Source organism: Crinia signifera, chromosome 2 (assembly GCF_055691185.1).
Source record: "Crinia signifera chromosome 2, ASM5569118v1, whole genome shotgun sequence".
NCBI lineage: Eukaryota > Metazoa > Chordata > Amphibia > Anura > Myobatrachidae > Crinia > Crinia signifera.
In genome coordinates this window covers 1498871-1521029 of record NC_139218.1, presented here as the reverse complement: position 1 = coordinate 1521029, position 22159 = coordinate 1498871, and the positions used below count along the sequence as shown (strand labels likewise).

At 51.0% G+C, this 22159-nt stretch overlaps 1 protein-coding gene across 1 annotated transcript in view; it reads left to right on the top strand.

Annotated features, from left to right (window-relative positions):
• Positions 1-12733: 12733 nt before the first annotated feature.
• CBS (cystathionine beta-synthase) overlaps positions 12734-22159 on the top strand; it is a 73014-nt gene continuing 63588 nt past the window's right edge. Inside the window, 8 exon segments of the mRNA XM_083171433.1 lie at positions 12734-12798; positions 12801-12924; positions 13448-13467; positions 13470-13553; positions 14626-14760; positions 16441-16520; positions 18352-18486; positions 19982-20051. Coding sequence (XP_083027559.1) covers positions 12738-12798; positions 12801-12924; positions 13448-13467; positions 13470-13553; positions 14626-14760; positions 16441-16520; positions 18352-18486; positions 19982-20051 — 709 coding nt within the window. The 5' untranslated portion in view covers positions 12734-12737.

Sequence of the window (22159 nt, the reverse complement as noted above, 5' to 3'; positions counted from 1 at the left end):
AATTACCTCATGAGACGCTGCAGTATTAGTATGATGTCATACTGTCCCTAGTTACACGGTAATTACCTCATGAGACGATGCAGTATTAGTATGATGTCATACTGTCACCTAGTTACGCGGTAATTACCTCATGAGACGCTGCAGTATTAGTATGATGTCATACTGTTACCTAGTTACACAGTAATTACCTCATGAGACGCTGCAGTATTAGTATGATGTCATACTGTCCCTAGTTAAATGGTAATTACCTCATGAGATGCAGCAGTATTAGTATGATGTCACACTGTCACCTAGTTACACAGTAATTACCTCATGAGATGCAGCAGTATTAGTATGATGTCACACTGTCACCTAGTTACACGGTAATTACCTCATGAGATGCAGCAGTATTAGTATGATGTCATACTGTCACCTAGTTACGTGGTAATTACCTCATGAGACGCTGCAGTATTAGTATGATGTCACACTGTCACCTAGTTACACAGTAATTACCTCATGAGATGCTGCAGTATTAGTATGATGTCACACTGTCACCTAGTTACACGGTAATTACCTCATGAGATGCAGCAGTATTAGTATGATGTCACACTGTCACCTAGTTACACGGTAATTACCTCATGAGATGCAGCAGTATTAGTATGATGTCATACTGTCACCTAGTTACGTGGTAATTACCTCATGAGACGCTGCAGTATTAGTATGATGTCATACTGTCACCTAGTTACGCGGTAATTACCTCATGAGACGCTGCAGTATTAGTATGATGTCACACTGTCACCTAGTTACACAGTAATTACCTCATGAGATGCAGCAGTATTAGTATGATGTCATACTGTCCCTAGTTAAATGGTAATTACCTCATGAGACGCTGCAGTATTAGTATGATGTCATACTGTCACCTAGTTACACAGTAATTACCTCATGAGACGCTGCAGTATTAGTATGATGTCACACTGTCACCTAGTTACGCGGTAATTACCTCATGAGACGCTGCAGTATTAGTATGATGTCACACTGTCACCTAGTTACGCGGTAATTACCTCATGAGATGCAGCAGTATTAGTATGATGTCATACTGTTACCTAGTTACACGGTAATTACCTCATGAGATGCTGCAGTATTAGTATGACGTCATACTGTCACCTAGTTACACGGTAATTACCTCATGAGACGCTGCAGTATTAGTATGATGTCACACTGTCACCTAGTTACGCGTTAATTACCTCATGAGACGCTGCAGTATTAGTATGATGTCACACTGTCACCTAGTTACGCGGTAATTACCTCATGAGACGCTGCAGTATTAGTATGATGTCACACTGTCACCTAGTTACGCGGTAATTACCTCATGAGACGCTGCAGTATTAGTATGATGTCATACTGTCACCTAGTTACGTGGTAATTACCTCATGAGATGCAGCAGTATTCGTATGATGTCATACTGTCACCTAGTTACGTGGTAATTACCTCATGAGACGCTGCAGTATTAGTATGATGTCATACTGTTACCTAGTTACACGGTAATTACCTCATGAGACGCTGCAGTATTAGTATGACGTCATACTGTCACCTAGTTACACAGTAATTACCTCATGAGACGCTGCAGTATTAGTATGACGTCATACTGTCACCTAGTTACACAGTAATTACCTCATGAGACGCTGCAGTATTAGTATGATGTCACACTGTCACCTAGTTACACGGTAATTACCTCATGAGACGCTGCAGTATTAGTATGATGTCACTCTGTCACCTAGTTACGTGGTAATTACCTCATGAGACGCTGCAGTATTAGTATGATGTCACACTGTCACCTAGTTACGTGGTAATTACCTCATGAGACGCTGCAGTATTAGTATGATGTCACACTGTCACCTAGTTACGTGGTAATTACCTCATGAGACGCTGCAGTATTAGCATGATGTCACACTGTCACCTAGTTACGCGGTAATTACCTCATGAGACGCTGCAGTATTAGTATGATGTCACACTGTTACATAGTTACACGGTAATTACCTCATGAGACACTGCAGTATTAGTATGATGTCACACTGTCACCTAGTTAAATGGTAATTACCTCATGAGATGCAGCAGTATTAGTATGATGTCATACTGTCACCTAGTTACGCGGTAATTACCTCATGAGACGCTGCAGTATTAGTATGATGTCACACTGTCACCTAGTTACGCGGTAATTACCTCATGAGATGCTGCAGTATTAGTATGATGTCATACTGTCACCTAGTTACGCGGTAATTACCTCATGAGACGCTGCAGTATTAGTATGATGTCACACTGTCACCTAGTTACGCGGTAATTACCTCATGAGATGCTGCAGTATTAGTATGATGTCACACTGTCACCTAGTTACGCGGTTATTACCTCATGAGACGCTGCAGTATTAGTATGATGTCACACTGTCACCTAGTTACACAGTAATTACCTCATGAGATGCTGCAGTATTAGTATGATGTCATACTGTCACCTAGTTACACAGGAATTACCTCAATTACCTCATGAGATGCTGCAGTATTAGTATGATGTCATACTGTCACCTAGTTACACAGTAATTACCTCAATTACCTCATGAGACGCTGCAGTATTAGTATGATGTCATACTGTCCCTAGTTAAATGGTAATTACCTCATGAGACGCTGCAGTATTAGTATGACGTCATACTGTCGCCTAGTTACACGGTAATTACCTCATGAGATGCAGCAGTATTAGTATGATGTCATACTGTCGCCTAGTTACACAGTAATTACCTAAATTACCTCATGAGACGCTGCAGTATTAGTATGACGTCATACTGTCGCCTAGTTAAACGGTAATTACCTCATGAGACGCTGCAGTATTAGTATGATGTCATACTGTTACCTAGTTACACGGTAATTACCTCATGAGACGCTGCAGTATTAGTATGATGTCATACTGTCACCTAGTTACGTGGTAATTACCTCATGAGATGCTGCAGTATTAGTATGATGTCATACTGTCACCTAGTTACACGGTAATTACCTCATGAGACGCTGCAGTATTAGTATGATGTCATACTGTCACCTAGTTACACGGTAATTACCTCATGAGATGCTGCAGTATTAGTATGATGTCATACTGTCACCTAGTTACACAGTAATTACCTCATGAGATGCAGCAGTATTAGTATGATGTCATACTGTTACCTAGTTACACGGTAATTACCTCATGAGATGCTGCAGTATTAGTATGATGTCATACTGTTACCTAGTTACACGGTAATTACCTCATGAGATGCTGCAGTATTAGTATGATGTCATACTGTCACCTAGTTACACAGTAATTACCTCATGAGACGCTGCAGTATTAGTATGATGTCATACTGTCACCTAGTTACGCGGTAATTACCTCATGAGACGCTGCAGTATTAGTATGACGTCATACTGTCGCCTAGTTACACAGTAATTACCTCATGAGATGCTGCAGTATTAGTATGACGTCATACTGTCGCCTAGTTGCACAGTAATTACCTCATGAGATCATAGTTGCCTACTCTCCCGCTTTTAGCGGGAGTCTCCCGCGTTTTGACTCTTTCTCCCGGTCCCCCGGAAGGTCCCGGGATCCTCCCGGTTTTTCAGCCTTCTTGCCGAAAAGTTTGACTGCGCATGCGCAAAGTGCCAGGTGGCAGGAGTCAGCAGCGCCCGGCGTCGCTGTCCTCTTAGATGACAGCCGCCGCATAGACCCGCAGAGACAAGCAGCACGGAGAGGAGAGTGGGAACGGCTGGAGCGGCAGCGGTGAGTACCGCTAGCAAACTAATTACCATAGTCACGCCCACGGATCCGCCCCCTTTGGTGTCATGTCTGCCGGGCCCGCCCCCTACTTGATTGAGCTGGCTGCCCTCTCCCGGAGAGGGCAGCTGAAAAGTCGGCAACCCTGCATGAGATGCAGCAGTATTACTATGACGTCACACTGTCGCCTAATTACACGGTAATTAAATCATGAGATGCAGCAGTGTTACTATGACGTCACACTCCCACCTAGTTACGCGGTAATTACCTCATGAGAGGCTGCAGTATTAGTATGACGTTAAGAGACGCTGCAGCGTGGGTATGACGTCACAGTACTCGAGTCTCCTGTGTTGTCGTATCAGTATTGCATCATGCTCTGGGATATAACGCCTGTTGCACGTGGTCTGGAGTCTCGCTCTATGGTGATTGGCGCAGCTGGTTGCTAGGATACCAGGTAGCGGCGAATCGCATCTAGCCCTGTGGACCACCGCCTTCTCACTGACCAATAGGAGTCCGGCCGCAGGCAGCGTTAGCAGCTGAAGCACTGCGCACCCCGTGTGTCCCAGCTCCTGTCCTGAGAGAGTCACTGGTGCTGCTGTGCCCGACAGGTGAGGTGTCACTGGGGCAGAGGGCACGGGGTAGGCCGGGCTCAGAGGGGCGTGGGGTCGGGGCTATGGCTGCGAGACGAGTGAGATAGGAACAGGGCCGTTTTTAGAGGCGGACAAGCCGTGCAGCAGCCCGGGGCGCCACACGGCTTGTCCGCCTCTGATAATTAGCTGGGGCGCCCGGCAGCTTCTCCAGCGCTGCCGCCGCCTCCCCCCTTTCTATCCCTTGCGCCCGCCGCCCGACTCCGAGATCATCACGATCACGGGTCCGTCGGCCGCGGCGGGATATTGCGACTGCGCAATGGAGTCCTGGCTCCAGCAACAAGCTGGCCGCCGGGACTCTGGCTCTGCTGCAGTCTAAACAATCCCCCACCGATGTGTGCGGCGTGACATAATGACGTCACGCCGCGCTCGATAAACAAGGAGCAGCGCCAGCGCAGCAAGACTTGCTGCATGCCATGGAGAGAGGAGCTGCCTGACAGCCACCCTGACCGCTTAAGGTATGGGGAGGGAAGTGTGCCCACTGCCCACCAATGTATATATTTATACATCCACTGCCCACCAATGTATATATTTTAATCTGCCCACCAATGTATATATTTTAATATGCCCACTGCCCACCAATGTGTGTACATTTATACATCCACTGCCCACCAATGTATATATTTTAATATGCCTACTGCCCACCAATGTATATATTTTTATATGCCCACTATTGTGTATATTTTTATATATCCACTGCCCACCAATGTACATATTTTAATATGCCTACTGCCCACCAATGTATATATTTTATATGCCCACTATTGTGTATATTTTTATATATCCACTGCCCACCAATGTACATATTTTAATATGCCTACTGCCCACCAATGTATATATTTTATATGCCCACTATTGTGTATATTTTTATATGCCCACTGATGTATATATGTTTATATGCCCACTGCTACCAATGTATATTTAAACACCACTGCCCACCAATGTTTATTAACAATAGGTGGTAACGTATAAATTAATGGTGCAGGCCAGCAATATATATGTTACTGCCTATTATTAATAAACATTGGTGGGCAGTGGTGTTTAAATAAATATACATTGGTGACAGTGGGCATATAAATATTGGTGGGCATAAAAATATATACATCAGTGGGCATATAAAAATATACATTGCTGGGCAGTGGGCATATACAAATATATACATTGCTTAATGTGTCATTGGCATCACAGTGTGCAGCGTAATGTGTAATTGTCATCACGGTGTGAGACATAATGTGTAATTGTCATCACGGTGTGAGACATAATGTGTAATTGTCATCACGGTGTGCGGCGTAATGTGTAATTATCATCACGGTGTGCGGCGTAATGTGTAATTATCATCACGGTGTGAGACATAATGTGTAATTATCATCACGGTGTGAGACATAATGTGTAATTGTTATCACGGTGTGCGGCGTAATGTGTAATTGTCATCACAGTGTGCGGCGTAATGTGTAATTGTCATCACAGTGTGCGGCGTAATGTGTAATTGTCATCACAGTGTGCGGCGTAATGTGTAATTGTCATCACGGTGTGCGACATAATGTGTAATTGTCATCACGGTGTGCGACAATGTGTAATTGTCATCACGGTGTGCGGCGTAATGTGTAATTGTCATCACGGATAAATAGTGTTTAATGATTTAAGTAGTAGCCTAAAGTGCGGGAGTACAATAACAATTCCTGCGGACATGCAGGTTGCAAAGGTGAGATGTAAGGTAATTGTTTTCCTGCCAGACCACGCCCTTATATTAAGCCACACCCCTTTTAAAAAGAAACCACGCCCCCTATTTCTTCTCTGTCGCGTTAACTTTTTTTTTTTTTTGGGGGGGGGGGGGGGGGTGGGCGCATTTTTATTCCTTTGCCCTGGGAGCTAAATTGTATAGAAACGGCCCTGGATAGGAAGGTGGGGTGGCTGGGGCGTTATCCCGGGGCTATGGCTGGTGAGGGAGCCCTGGGCTATGGGGGTGAGTGAGGGCTATGGCTGGTGAGTGAGCCCGGGGCTATGGGGGGGGGGTGGTGGTGTGAGTGAGGGCTATGGCTGGTGAGGGAGCCCGGGGCTATGGGGGGGGGGGGGGGGTGAGTGAGGGCTATGGCTGGTGAGTGAGCCCGGGGCTATGGGTGGTGAGGGAGCCCGGGGCTATGGGGGGTGAGTGAGGGCTATGGTTGGTGAGGGACACCGGGGCTATGGGGGGTGAGTGAGGGCTATGGCTGGTGAGGGAGCCCGGGGCTATGGGGGGTTAATGAGGGCTATGGCTGGTGAGGGAGCCCGGGGTATGACCGAGGTGAGGGCTATGGCTGGTGAGGGAGCCCGGGCTATGGGTGGTGAGTGAGGGCTATGGCTGGTGAGGGAGCCCGGGCTATGGGTGGTGAGTGAGGGCTATGGCTGGTGAGGGAGCCCGGGGCCATGGGTGGGGGGGGGGGGGGGGTGGTGAGTGAGGGCTATGGCTGGTGGGGGAGCCCGGGGCTATGGCTGGTGAGGGAGGGCTATAGCTGGTGAGGGAGCCCAGGGCTATGGCTGGTGAGGGAGCCCTGGGCTATGGGGGGTGAGTGAGGGCTATGGCTGGTGAGTGAGCCCGGGGCTATGGGGGGTGAGTGAGGGCTATGGCTGGTGTGGGAGCCCGGGGCTATGGGGGGTGAGTGAGGGCTATGGCTGGTGAGGGAGCCCGGGGCTATGGGGGGGGGGGGGGGTGAGTGAGGGCTATGGATGGTGAGGGAGCCCGGGGCTATGGCTGGTGAGGGAGCCCGGGGCTATGGCTGGTGAGGGAGCCCGGGGCTATGGCTGGTGAGGGAGCCCTGGGCTATGGCTGGTGAGGGAGGGCTATAGCTGGTGAGGGAGCCCGGGGCTATGGCTGGTGAGGGAGGGCTATAGCTGGTGAGGGAGCCCTGGGCTATGGGGGGTGAGTGAGGGCTATGGCTGGTGAGTGAGCCCGGGGCTATGGGGGGTGAGTGAGGGCTATGGCAGTAGCGGTGTGTGGGACGGGAGTGGTGGCAGTAGCGGAATGTGTGAGTGGGGTGGCAGTAGGGGTGTAGGAGTGTGCATCGGAGCAGGAAGGGATGGTCGGAGAGAGGATTTGTTGGGGAGGAGTGATGGTAGGTGGGAATGATGTGCGGAGGGGGTAAAATGTCACAAAGGTACGTAAGCAAGACCCATTGCAACCAATCTGCTCCTAACTGTCATGTTGAAGGATTGTGTTTGCAAAATGAAAGGAGCAGATTGGTTGGTAGTTCCTCTCGCTCCCCTTTTTATTCTCTAATGACAACATGTAGTTCCAGCTGCCCCTGTGCTTGGTGTAGGGAGAGTGTACTCTGAGGGGAGAGTGTACTCTGAGGTAGAGCATTTCTCTCATGCAGGCTTCTCCTGAACACTGGTCCCGGAATGCTGAGTCATTGTTCTACATAAACATTGTTAACCTGTCCTAGAGGTGAGCTATATTTACCCTAGGGTTGGGTTGTCCTAGTGGTGAGGTATAGTTACTTCAGGGATAGGATGTCCTAGAGGTGAGGTATATTTACCCCAGGGCTGAGCTGTCCTAGAGGTGAGGTATATTTACCCCAGGGTTGTCTTGTCCTAGAGGTGACGTTTATTTACTCCAGGGTTGGGTTGTCCTAGAGGTGAGGTATATATACCCCAGGGTTAGGTTGTCCTAGAGGTGAGGTATGTTTACCCCAGGGTTAGGTTGTCCTAGAGGTGAGGTATATTTACCCCAGGGTTAGGTTGTCCTAGAGGTGAGGTATATTTACCCCAGGGTTAGGTTGTCCTAGAGGTGAGGTGTGTATATATACCCCAGGGTTAGGTTGTCCTAGAGGTGAGGTATATTTACCCCAGGGTTAGGTTGTCCTAGAGGTGAGGTATATTTACCCCAGGGTTAGGTTGTCCTAGAGGTGAGGTATATTTACCCCAGGGTTAGGTTGTCCTAGAGGTGAGGTGTGTATATATACCCCAGGGTTAGGTTGTCCTAGAGGTGAGGTGTATATATACCCCAGGGTTAGATTGTCCTAGAGGTGAGGTATATTTACCCTAGGGCTGGGTTGTTCTAGAGGTGAGGTATATTTACCCCAGGTCTGGGTTGTCCTAGAGGTGAGGTATATTTACCCCAGGTCTGGGTTGTCCTAGAGGTGAGGTATATTTACCCCAGGTCTGTGTTGTCCTAGAGGTGAGGTATATTTACCCCAGGTCTGGGTTGTCCTAGAGGTGAGGTATATTTACCCCAGGGTTGGGTTGTCCTAGAGGTGAGGTATATTTACCCCAGGGTTGGGTTGTCCTAGAGGTGAGGTGTATTTACCCCAGGGTTGGGTTGTCCTAGAGGTGAGGTGTATTTACCCCAGGGCTGGGTTGTCCTAGAGGTGAGGTATATTTACCCCTGGGGCCTGCATCTCCCGCTATATGTGCCCTGCACCTGTGGTCTATGGGGATGGACTGTGGCCCTGATCCAGTAAGAATTGCATGCGAGAAGCTGCTTGTAGTTTAGCATATGTGATCCATAGCAATGCAAATGCAGGAGGAGCCTGCCTACCTACCTCCCGCCACTCTGCCTGCCTCCCACCCCTCTGCCTGCCTTCCTCCCGGCCCCTACCCACCTTCCGCCACTCTGCCTGCCTACCTACCTTCCGCCACTCTGCCTGCCTTCCACCCCTCTGCCTGCCTTCCTCCTGGCCCCTACCTACCTTCCGCCACTCTGCCTGCCCCCTGCCTGCCTTCCTCCTGCCCCCTATCTACCTACATTCTGCCACTCTGCCTGCCTTCCTCCCGGCCCCTACCTACCTTCCACCACTCTGCCTGCCACATGCCCGCCTTCCTCCTGCCCCCTACCTACCTACCTTCCGCCACTCTGCCTTCCTCCCGGCCCCTACCTACCTTCCGCCACTCTGCCTGCCACATGCCTGCCTTCCTCCCGCCCCCTACCTACCTTCCGCCACTCTGCCTGCCTTCCTCCCGGCCCCTACCTACCTTCCGCCACTCTGCCTGCCACATGCCCGCCTTCCTCCTGCGCCCTACCTACCTACCTTCTGCCCCTCTGTCTGCCCCCTCCCAGCCCCTACCTACCTTCCGCCACTCTGCCTGCCCCCTGCCTGCCTTCCTCCCGCCCCCTACCTACCTTCTGCCACTCTGCCTGCCTCCCACCCCTCTGCCTGCCTTCCTCCTGGCCCCTACCTACCTTCCAACCCTCTGCCAGTCTCACACCCCTTTGCCTGCCTTACTCCCGGCCCCTACCTACCTTCCGCCACTCTGCCTGCCTTCCTCCCGGCCCCTACCTACCTTCCGCCCCTCTGCCTGCCTGCCACCCATCTGCCTGCCTTCCTCCCTGCCCCTACCTACCTTCCGCCACTCTGCCAGCCTTCCTCCCGCCCCCTACCTACCTTCCGCTACTCTGCCTTCCTCCCGGCCCCTACCTACCTTCCGCTACTCTGCCTGCCCCCTGCCTGCCTTCCTCCCGCCCCCTACCTACCTACCTTCTGCCACTCTGCCTTCCTCCCGCCCCCTACCTACCTTCTGCCACTCTGCCTTCCTCCCACCCCTCTGCCTGCCTTCCTCCCGGCCCCTACCTACCTTCCGCCACTCTGCCTGCCCCCTGCCTGCCTTCCTCCCACCCCCTACCTACTTAACTTCTGCCCCTCGGCCTGCCTTCCTCCAGGCAGGGGAGCGCAAATATAATAGTTACGCCTGCCTCCTGCACCCCTGCCTTCCTCCAGCCCCCATGCCTTCTTGCCACTCTGCCTACCTCCCACCCCTGTGCCCGCCTTCCTGCCTCCCGCTCCCCTGCCTGCCTAGGTTTTGGGGTGCCTTATGGTTTGTGACCACATTGTTTGAATATAAATTGCAGGTACTCTGCACTCACTAAATGAACTAACAATAATAAACTGGAGATTTAGTTAATGTATTGATCATTGCATTTAAGCCTGCAGCCCCCTTCACGAGAGAAAAGTGGGGTCCTGTGAAGCTGACTGCAGGCTTAAAGTTAATACATGAACTACAATCATTTCGGAAACGTTACCTGCTGTGCAGTCTACCTTGTTTGTCCTCAAGTGCCACCTTCTGTTGCGTGTATTGTTCCTCATGTAATTAAAGGGCACCAGTAGCGAGTGAGTGCAGGCTCTCCTGCATGGGTGCCGGACGGGTTCCCGACAGTCATTTACCCGACGTCGGCATCCCAACTGTCAAAATGGCAGACAGCCGGGTGCCCGACGGACACCTGCTATTTTCCCTCGTGGGGTCCACGACCCCCATAGAGGGAGAATAGAAATAGCCCGCAAGGGGCTTTTTGCGCTAGCCATGCTGTCTGACTCCGGACAGTCGGGATAATGACTGTCGGAGTCCCATACCACACCCCTCCTGCATTATATACACGCATCTTTGTGATAATGACTGGTTGGACGCTTCCTTCCCCTGCATGTATGTTCTGTGTTGGAGATACACGCACACGCATCTTTGTGATAATGACTGGTTGGACGCTTCCTTCCCCTGCATGTATGTTCTGTGTTGGAGATTACACGCACACGCATCTTTGTGATAATGACTGGTTGGACGCTTCCTTCCCTGCATGTATGTTCTGTGTTGGAGATTACACGCACACGCATCTTTGTGATAATGACTGGTTGGACGCTTCCTTCCCCTGCATGTATGTTCTGTGTTGGAGATTACACGCACACGCATCTTTGTGATAATGACTGGTTGGACGCTTCCTTCCCCTGCATGTATGTTCTGTGTTGGAGATTACACGCACACGCATCTTTGTGATAATGACTGGTTGGACGCTTCCTTCCCCTGCATGTATGTTCTGTGTTGGAGATTACACGCACACGCATCTTTGTGATAATGACTGGTTGGACGCTTTCTTCCACCGCATGTATGTTCTGCGTTGGAGATTACACGCACACGCATCTTTGTGATAATGACGAGTTGGACGCATCCTTCCCCTGCATGTATGTTCTGGCGTTGGAAATTACACGCACACGCATCTTTGTGATAATGACTGGTTGGACGTTCCTTCCGCCTGCATGTATGTTCTGCGTTGGAAATTACACGCACACGCATCTTTGTGATAATGACTGGTTGGACGCTTCCTTCCCCTGCATGTATGTTCTGCAATGGAGGTTACACGCACACGCATCTTTGTGATAATGACTGGTTGGACGCTTCCTTCCCCTGCATGTATGTTCTGTGTTGGAGGTTACACGCACACGCATCTTTGTGATAATGACTGGTTGGACGCTTCCTTCCCCTACATGTATGTTCTGTGTTGGAGGTTACACGCACACGCATCTTTGTGATAATGACTGGTTGGACGCTTCCTTCCCCTGCATGTATGTTCTGTGTTGGAGGTTACACGCACACGCATCTTTGTGATATGACTGGTTGGACGCTTCCTTCCCCTGCATGTATGTTCTGTGTTGGAGGTTACACGCACACGCATCTTTGTGATAATGACTGGTTGGACGCTTCCTTCCCATGCATGTATGTTCTGCAATGGAGGTTACACGCACACGCATCTTTGTGATAATGACGAGTTGGACGCATCCTTCCCCTGCATGTATGTTCTGCGTTGGAAATTACACGCCACACGCATCTTTGTGATAATGACTGGTTGGACACTTCCTTCCCCTGCATGTATGTTCTGTGTTGGAGATTACACGCACACGCATCTTTGTGATAATGACTGGTTGGACGCTTCCTTCCCCTGCATGTATGTTCTGAATGGAGGTTACACGCACACGCATCTTTGTGATAATGACTGGTTGGACGCTTCTTCCCCTGCATGTATGTTCTGTGTTGGAGGTTACACGCACACGCATCTTTGTGATAATGACTGGTTGGACGCTTCCTTCCCCTGCATGTATGTTCTGTGTTGGAGGTTACACGCACACGCATCTTTGTGATAATGACTGGTTGGACGCTTCCTTCCCATGCATGTATGTTCTGCAATGGAGGTTACACGCACACGCATCTTTGTGATAATGACGAGTTGGACGCATCCTTCCCCTGCATGTATGTTCTGCGTTGGAAATTACACGCACACGCATCTTTGTGATAATGACTGGTTGGACGCTTCCTTCCCCTGCATGTATGTTCTGTGTTGGAGGTTACACGCACACGCATCTTTGTGATAATGACTGGTTGGACGCTTCCTTCCCCTGCATGTATGTTCTGCAATGGAGGTTACACGCACACGCATCTTTGTGATAATGACTGGTTGGACGCTTCCTTCCCCTGCATGTATGTTCTGTGTTGGAGGTTACACGCACATATGCCATGTGCTAGGGTTGATTTGGCCAGAATCTACTTTGTGCCACCTTGATGCCAACCTCCTTATTCTTTCCACAGATCACCATGCCATCTGTACCCCCTGTTGCAGAATCGGTCACCTGCCCTCACTTGCCAGAGAACCTTGTGCCAATGGCAGTGTGGAGGCGGAGCTTGTTGCAGAAAGGAAATGGATCCGCCCCGACCTTCCAAGCAAGTGCACATGGCAGTTGGGAAAGCCGCAGACTGAGTCGCCTCATCATTGTGTGTCACTGTGAGTATGACGGGGCCCAGTATCGCTGCCATGACTCTGCTGTATGTTACTCCGGGGGCCAATGTGATGGCCCCAGGCCTCGCTGATCTTGCGCTCCTAATACATTAGAACATTAACCACCTAACTGGTAAATTTGTTTTGTAAAAACTGCTTAGAAATCGTGATGTTTCTCTGGTTTTACGAACATCGGATTATCCCCTTGGGGAACATCGGTGACATTTGTGATTATCTGAGCAGCCGCCAGGTACAGGTGCTGCTTCTCTGAGTGGATGCCAATGTCCGCAGCATGGCAGACACTGGGGGAAGGGAGCGGGAGCTGTTAGGTCCTCTGACCGCCACATCGGAGGGAAGATCTCCCGTCATGTATCTGATTGGTCGCACCATATAACGCACTGCCTGGTGTGGTCGCAAATGATGTGACATGCCAGGCAGGTGCCTGATGTATAGATGATGTATATTATGTTTCTGGGGAGTCTCCTAGAAATAGGGCCCCATAACTGTGACAGCATCCTTCTGCTTCCAGCACCCCCCGTCCCCCCATCCTCCCAGCATCCTGCAGAAGATTGGAGACACGCCCCTGGTCCGAATCAATAAGATTGGAAAGAGACATGGACTGAAGTGTGAATTATGTGAGTGTCAACCAGCTTTCTGTGCTTCACATTGCTTCTGCTGTGCTGTATATATTCTGCTGTGCCACTCAGCGCCTGCTGTCACTGTGCTGTGCTGCATATATTCTGCTGTGCCACTCAGCTTCTGCTGGTGCTGCATATATTCTGCTGTGCCACTCAGCTTTCTGTGCTTCACATTGCTTCTGCTGTGCTGTATATATTCTGCTGTGCCACTCAGCACCTGCTGTCACTGTGCTGTGCTGCATATATTCTGCTGTGCCACTCAGCTCCAGCTTCTGCTGTGCTGCATATATTCTGCTGTGCCACAGCTTTCTGTGCTTCACATTGCTTCTGCTGTGCTGCGTATATTGTGCTGTGCCACTCAGCTCCTGCTGTCGCTGTGCTGCATATATTCTGCTGTGCCACTCAGCAGCGCCTGCTGTCGCTGTGCTGCGTATATTCTGCTGTGCCACTCAGCAAAGCCTGCTGTCGCTGTGCTGCATATATTCTGCTGTGCCACTCAGCTCCTGCTGGTGCTGTGCTGCATATATTCTGCTGTGCCACTCGGCTCCTGCTGGTGCTGTGCTGTATATATTCTGCTGTGCCACTCGGCTCCTGCTGTCACTGTGCCGTGCTGCATATATTCTGCTGTGCCACTCAGCTCCTGCTGTCACTGTGCTGTGCTGCATATATTCTGCTGTGCCACTCAGCGCCTGCTGTCACTGTGCCGTGCTGCATATATTCTGCTGTGCCACTTTGCTCCTGCTGGCACTGTGCTGCGTATATTCTGCTGTGCCACTTTGCTCCTGCTGGCACTGTGCTGCGTATATTCTGCTGTGCCACTCTGCGCCTGCTGGCACTGTGCTGCATATATTCTGCTGTGCTTCTTTGCTCCTGCTGGCACTGTGCTGTGCTGCATATATTCTGCTGCGCCTGCTATGCTGTGCTGCGTATATTCTGCTGTGCTTCTTTGCTCCTGCTGGTGCTGTGCTGCGCTGCTGTTGCTTGTCTGTGTTGCGCACAATATATGATCTGTCTATAACACCAGTAAAGGTATAGAAAATCTCACTCTGTATATAACTGCTCCTTACAGTGGCCAAATGTGAGTTCTTTAATGCGGGTGGGAGTGTGAAGGATCGCATCAGTCTGCGGATGGTGGAAGATGCTGAGAGAGATGGGATCCTTAAGCCAGGAGACACCATTATAGAGCCAACCTCTGGAAACACCGGTAAGGGGCGAGGCAAATTGTAGTAGAGAATCTAACAAGGAAGCCAGGGTGGAGGGGTGTAAAATGCAGTGCTAGGGAGCGGCCAGGGTTGGGGGAGTGTAAAATGCAGTGTCGAGAGGGTTATAAAATGCAGTGCCGGGAGGGGCCATGGTCGGGGAGCATACAGTGCAGTGCCGGGAGGGGCCATGGTCGGGGAGCATACAGTGCAGTGCCGGGAGGGGCCATGGTCGGGGAGCATACAGTGCAGTGCCGGGAGGGGCCATGGTCGGGGAGCATACAGTGCAGTGCCGGGAGGGGCCATGGTCGGGGAGCATACAGTGCAGTGCCGGGAGGGGCCATGGTCGGGGAGCATACAGTGCAGTGCCGGGAGGGGCCATGGTCGGGGAGCATACAGTGCAGTGCCGGGAGAGGCCATGGTCGGGGAGCATGCAGTGCCGGGAGGGGCCATGGTCGGGGAGCATACAGTGCAGTGCCGGGAGGGGCCATGGTCGGGGAGCATACAGTGCAGTGCCGGGAGGGGCCATGGTCGGGGAGCATACAGTGCAGTGCCGGGAGGGGCCATGGTCGGGGAGCATACAGTGCAGTGCCGGGAGGGGCCATGGTCGGGGAGCATACAGTGCAGTGCCGGGAGGGTAAGTGTAGCCTATGACGGCAGGTTATGTGGCTTGGGCCTTCATGGACGAGGTGTGGGTGGTAGGCTACACTTACCTCTCCTACCACCCACACCTCCTCCATGGAGGCCCAAGCCACATACCCTGCCGTCATAGGCTACACTTACCTCTCCTACCACCAGCACCTCGTCCATGGAGGCCCAAGCCACATACTCTGCCGTCATAGGCTACACTTACCTCTCCTACCACCAGCACCTCGTCCATGGAGGCCCAAGCCACATACCCTGCTATCATAAGCTACACTTACCTCTCCTACCACCAGCACCTCGTCCATGGAGGCCCAAGCCACATACCCTGCCGTCATAAGCTACACTTACCTCTCCTACCACCAGCACCTCGTCCATGGAGGCCCAAGCCACATACCCTGCCGTCATAAGCTACACTTACCTCTCCTACCACCAGCACCTCGTCCGTGGAGGCCCAAGCCACATACCCTGCTATCATAAGCTACACTTACCTCTCCTACCACCAGCACCTCGTCCGTGGAGGCCCAAGCCACATACCCTGCTATCATAAGCTACACTTACCTCTCCTACCACCAGCACCTCGTCCATGGAGGCCCAAGCCACATACCCTGCCGTCATAAGCTACACTTACCTCTCCTACCACCAGCACCTCGTCCATGGAGGCCCAAGCCACATACCCTGCTATCATAAGCTACACTTACCTCTCCTACCACCGACACCTGGTCCGTGGAGGCCCAAGCCACATACCCTGCTGTCATAGGCTACACTTACCTCTCCTATAACGGCAGGGGTATGTGGCTTGGGCGTCCAGTGGGTGGTAGGTGAGTTCTTTGCCTGCCGGCGGAGAGGTAAGTGTAGCCTATATGGGCCTCTATGGACAAGGTGAGGGTGGTAGGTGAGGTTTTCGGTTATAGTTTGAATCCATCATGGACAACACCGAATTTCCGTGATTGCCCAGAAGATGAGGCGACACTCATAGAAGGCCTATGGCCTATGGACCCCTGCCCCTTGTTTACCATGTGTACCGCCATCTTCCTCCCCAGGTATCGGCCTGGCCCTGGCGGCGGCAGTGAAGGGATATCGCTGTATCATTGTAATGCCGGAGAAGATGAGCATGGAGAAGGTGAGCGGAGCCATTGCTTAGTATAGGAACCTGACCAGTCGCTCTGGTTATAGTGGTGCAGCACAGAGTATTTCTCACACCGGAAATGGTCTGTTCCAGATAGAAGGAAATATGAACAAACTCTTCCCTCTGCTGTTGATCGCTGGTCATCCGACCTCACAGCTAGACCGTATCCGGCCTCACAGCGAGACCATATCCGACCTACTCCCCTTTATATAGTATTTATAGGTGCAGAGAATTCCGGGGCACACCTAGATACTACCCCCTACTGATACCCTGTGCTGTACCCTTGTACATGTCGGTATATATCACTCCCTGCTGATACTTTGTGCTGTACCCTCGTTCATGTCGGTATATATCACTTCCTGCTGATACTTTGTGCTGTACCCTCGTTCATGTCGGTATATATCACTCCCTGCTGATACTTTGTGCTGTACCCTTGTACATGTCGGTATATATCACTCCTTGCTGATACCCTGTGCTGTACCCTTGTACGTGTCGGTATATATCACTCCTTGCTGGTACCCTCGTACATGTCAGTATATATCACTCCCTGCTGATACTTTGTGCTGTACCCTTGTACGTGTCGGTATATATCACTCCCTGCTGATACCCTGTGCTGTACCCTCGTACGTGTCGGTATATATCACTCCTTGCTGATACTCTGTGCTGTACCCTCGTATGTGTCAGTATATACCACTCCCTGCTGATACCCTTTGCTGTACACTTGTACGTGTCGGTATATATCACTCCTTGCTGATACCCTGTGCTGTACCCTTGTACGTGTCGGTATATATCACTCCCTGCTGATACTTTGTGCTGTACCCTTGTACGTGTCGGTATATATCACTCCTTGCTGATACTTTGTGCTGTACCCTTGTACGTGTCGTTATATATCACTCCTTGCTGATACCCTGTGCTGTACCCTTGTACGTGTCGGTATATATCACTCCCTGCTGATACCCTGTGCTGTACCCTTGTACATGTCAGTATATATCACTCCTTGCTGATACTTTGTGCTGTACCCTTGTACATGTCGGTATATATCACTCCCTGCTGATACCCTGTGCTGTACCTTTGTACATGTCAGTATATATCACTCCCTGCTGATACCCTGTGCTGTACCCTTGTACGTGTCGGTATATATCACTCCTTGCTGATACTTTGTGCTGTACCCTTGTACGTGTCGGTATATATCACTCCCTGCTGATACCCTGCGCTGTACCCTCGTACGTGTCGGTATATACCACTCCCTGCTGATACTTTGTGCTGTACCCTCGTACATGTCGGTATATATCACTCCCTGCTGATACTTTGTGCTGTACCCTCGTACATGTCGGTATATATCAATCCCTGCTGATACTTTGTGCTGTACCCTCGTACATGTCGGTATATATCACTCCTTGCTGATACTTTGTGCTGTACCCTTGTACATGTCGGTATATATCACTCCTTGCTGATACCCTGTGCTGTATCCTTGTACATGTCGGTATATATCACTCCCTGCTGATACCCTGTGCTGTATCCTTGTACATGTCGGTATATATCACTCCCTGCTGATACCCTGCGCTGTTCCCTCGTACGTGTCGGCATATATCACTCCCTGCTGATACCCTGTGCTGTACCCTCGTACATGTCTGTATATATCACTGGGGGTGATAAGTAGCCATAAATCCTGATGATACCCTGTGCTATACATGTTGGTATATATCACTCCCTGCTGATACTCTGTGCTGTACCCTCGTACGTGTCAGTATATACCACTCCCTGCTGATACCCTGTGCTGTACCGTTGTACATGGCTGTATGACCTCTGTTCCGGGCCACTGCAGGTAGACGTCCTCCGCGCTCTGGGAGCAGAGATTGTGCGCACTCCGACCAATGCTCGCTTTGATTCGCCAGAGTCTCATGTGGGAGTTGCGTGGCGGCTGAAGAATGAGATTCCCAACTCTCACATCCTGGATCAGGTACTGGGAGAACAAGGAGCAATGAGGCGCAGTGGGGTTGGGGCTGTATGGGAGGCATTTGGGATACTATGGTGGTTAAATATGGCACAGGGTAAGGGATGGCAGCTGGAGGCACAGACTGGAACCTGTGCTGTATGATATGAGGCACATGGTGGTGGCTGTGGGATACACATAATGGGGATAGTGAGGCATAGAATGTGAGGTAGAGGCCGGGGAGCAGTAGTAGATATGGGGGAGTGAGGTAGAGGCTCGGGGAGCAGTGGTAGATATGGGGGAGTTAGGTAGAAGCCCGGGGAGCAGTGGTAGATATGAGGGAGTAATGTAGAGGCCCGGGGAGTGAGGCACAGGCCCGGGGAGCAGTGGTAGATATGGGGGAGTGAGGTAGAGGCCCGGGGAGCAGTGGTAGATATGTGGCCGCGAGGTAGAGGCCGGGGAGCAGTGGTAGATATGGGGGAGTGAGGTAGAGTGCCCGGGGAGTGAGGTAGAGGGCCCGGGGAGTGAGGTAGAGGCCCGGGGAGCAGTGGTAGATATGGGGGAGTGAGGTAGAGGCCCGGGTAGCAGTGGTAGATATGGGGGAGTGAGGTAGAGGCCCGGGTAGCAGTGGTAGATATGGGGGAGTGAGGTAGAGGCCCGGGGAGCAGTGGTAGATATGGGGGAGTGAGGTAGAGGCTCGGGGAGCAGTGGTAGATATGGGGGAGTTAGGTAGAAGCCCGGGGAGCAGTGGTAGATATGAGGGAGTAATGTAGAGGCCCGGGGAGTGAGGCAGAGGCCCGGGGAGCAGTGGTAGATATGGGGGAGTGAGGTAGAGGCCCGGGGAGCAGTGGTAGATATGTGGCCGCGAGGTAGAGGCCGGGGAGCAGTGGTAGATATGAGGGAGTGAGGTAGAGGCCCGGGGAGTAGTGGTAGATATGGGGGAGTGAGGTAGAGGGCCCGGGGAGTGAGGTAGAGGCCCGGGGAGCAGTGGTAGATATGGGGAAGTGAGGTAGAGGCCCGGGTAGCAGTGGTAGATATGGGGGAGTGAGGTAGAGGCCCGGGTAGCAGTGGTAGATATGGGGGAGTGCGGTAGAGGCCCGGGGAGCAGTGGTAGATATGTGGCCGCGAGGTAGAGGCCAAGGAGTAGTGGCAGATATGTGGCCGCGAGGTAGAGACCGGGGAGCAGTGGTAGATATGGGGGAGTGAGGTAGAGGCCCGGGGAGCAGTGGTAGATATGTGGCCGCGAGGTAGAGGCCGGGGAGCAGTGGTAGATATGGGGGAGTGAGGTAGAGGCCCGGGGAGCAGTGGTAGATATGTGGCCGCGAGGTAGAGGCCGGGGAGCAGTGGTAGATATGGGGGAGTGAGGTAGAGGCCCGGGGAGCAGTGGTAGATATGGGGGCGTGAGGTAGAGGCTTGGGGAGCAGTGGTAGATATGGGGGTGCGAGGTAGAGGCCGGGGAGCAGTGGTAGATATGGGGATGCAGAGGTGATAGTGGGGTGTAATGTTACCGTCTTTTCCCTAGTACCGGAACGCCAGCAATCCGCTTGCTCACTATGACAGCACCGCAGAGGAAATCCTGCAGCAATGTGATGGTCAGTAACTGCATGCGGGGAAGTTATGTGCTGGGATGACACTCCCCCTCCAATCTGTCTGTCAAACTGGAAAAAGTGTGTGTGGAGGGGGAGGGGGGGGGGGAGGGGGAGGGGGGGGGGGGGAGGCATGTATTTTAAAAAATACATATAATTTGTAGCTAAAGGTTTTGTGTAAGGGAGTGGGGTAATGCTGCAGCTTCACCTACCTGCCCATGTGACAACGATTACTGGTTCTGACCATCGGGAGCCAAGGCACACTGACTGCACAAGTGTGCAGTGCTTTACTGGGAGTTGACTAAGATCCATGAGGTCAGAGGTGGAGAGACTTGTGCTGAGCTCTGATTGGTGGAGATCATCACATTCATCTCAGGCCCGTGAAAGACAGCAGGAGCAGCCTAGTCATGGGAGGGTTTTTATCAGCACTGAGCCTGTGAGGTCACCTACAGAGGAACAAACGCAGGCTTTTCGTTTGTGTGTGTGTGTGTGTATAATATTTATTACAGGTTGAGTATCCATTATCCAAAGTATTCCAGAAAGTGAATAAAGTGACCTGTAACTGGCACTAAACCTGTGCAAGAACATGATTGCTTGGCATTCACATTCAGTGTCTGACATAGGGCACAAACTTTGTCTCATGTTTTAAAACCTTGTTTTATGCACAAATACAATATATTTGTGTGTATTCCATGTGATCCTGTAACCTGAGCCCCTTATGGGAACTTCCCCATTAGAAGTTTCGGATTATCAGCCTGTTGTACATTCTAGATCCCACAAGACATCTAATACCAGCCAGTTTGTACGTACAGTAGGAGCAAGTTTCATCTTTGCTCCTTTGGCCATGGCTAGCCATGGCTATTCTATTGTTCTCAGCTGCAATACGTATTGTATTGCAGTTGAGAACAATAGATTAGCCATGGCTAGCCCTGCCCAAAGGAGCAAAGATGAAACTTGCTCCTACTGTACTCTCCCACGTCATTTCCCCCAATTCTTTCTGGCCACCCCCAGTTGTAGACCACATATTATGGGTACAACTCTCTGATACCCCAGATGCCCTGACTAGCAGGCTTTCCCATGGAGTTTACATGTACTCTCTTAGCACAATGTTCCTTTGGTTTTCCCTTTGCTTTAGAACAATTCCTTACATTTGATCTTGCCTCCTGGTTTATGTGACGACATACATACGTATGATCTACATGCCTGGCTTTGCGCTAATATTGCAGCTTGCCTTTATCTGCTATATTAGGGACTCTGCGGTCTTTATGTTTATACTGCCTTTGCTGTGTGTTGTAATATTCTCCAGTGCACTTTGTGGCCAGTAATGACAAGAGGGAGAGGGCCCCCCAAAGGCTTAATCTGGCCCTGCACTAGGGGTAAGGGGGGGTGAGGTCTCTTTTTGCTCTGTCTGTCACACAACACACTGTGGGGGGGGGGGGGGGGGTTTGTAACGTCCTGTATTCCTGGTGTGAACAGCTGATGGCCGTGTGTGTGTGCCAGGTGCTAGCAGAGAACTGGTCAGATGCTGTTACTAATGATTAGCCACAGAGTATACAGAGCCCTCTATATTTAGCACACTTTGGTAACACCCGTGTGTGTACACTACATAACCACAAGTCCCAGCAGGCGGGGCATTAATTAATTAATTGCGCACAACAGGTACCAGAGCGCAGTACTAACACCAAAATATATACTGTACAAACTTCCCAACGGAATTTGTCTCCCGTCCAAGTACGGCAGCTAGTCCCGCAAAAACACGTAATGGATTCAGTGCGCAGGTAAAAAAAAAACCCTTTTTTTTTCTTTATTACATCTCGCTCTCTTGTCTTATTCTGCAGTAGAAGATCCACATGGGTACCTGTGGGAAAAAAAGTAAACTTAATATCCCTGATTTTAGATCGGTCCGGGGGTGCCCTGGAGGGGGGAACCCTTTATTGGGGGGGTCCCCACTCCCCCAGGGACCCAGCCAGAGTGTCATATTTTGGCTGGGGGAACTTATATAAAAAGTTTCTTCCAGCTGTTGCATGGCACGGTTGGCTCTAGGAGCAAGGTGCTGGTTCTAAAAATACAGGGGAACCCTTTATTTTATTTATTTGGTACTTGTTTCCTAGCAC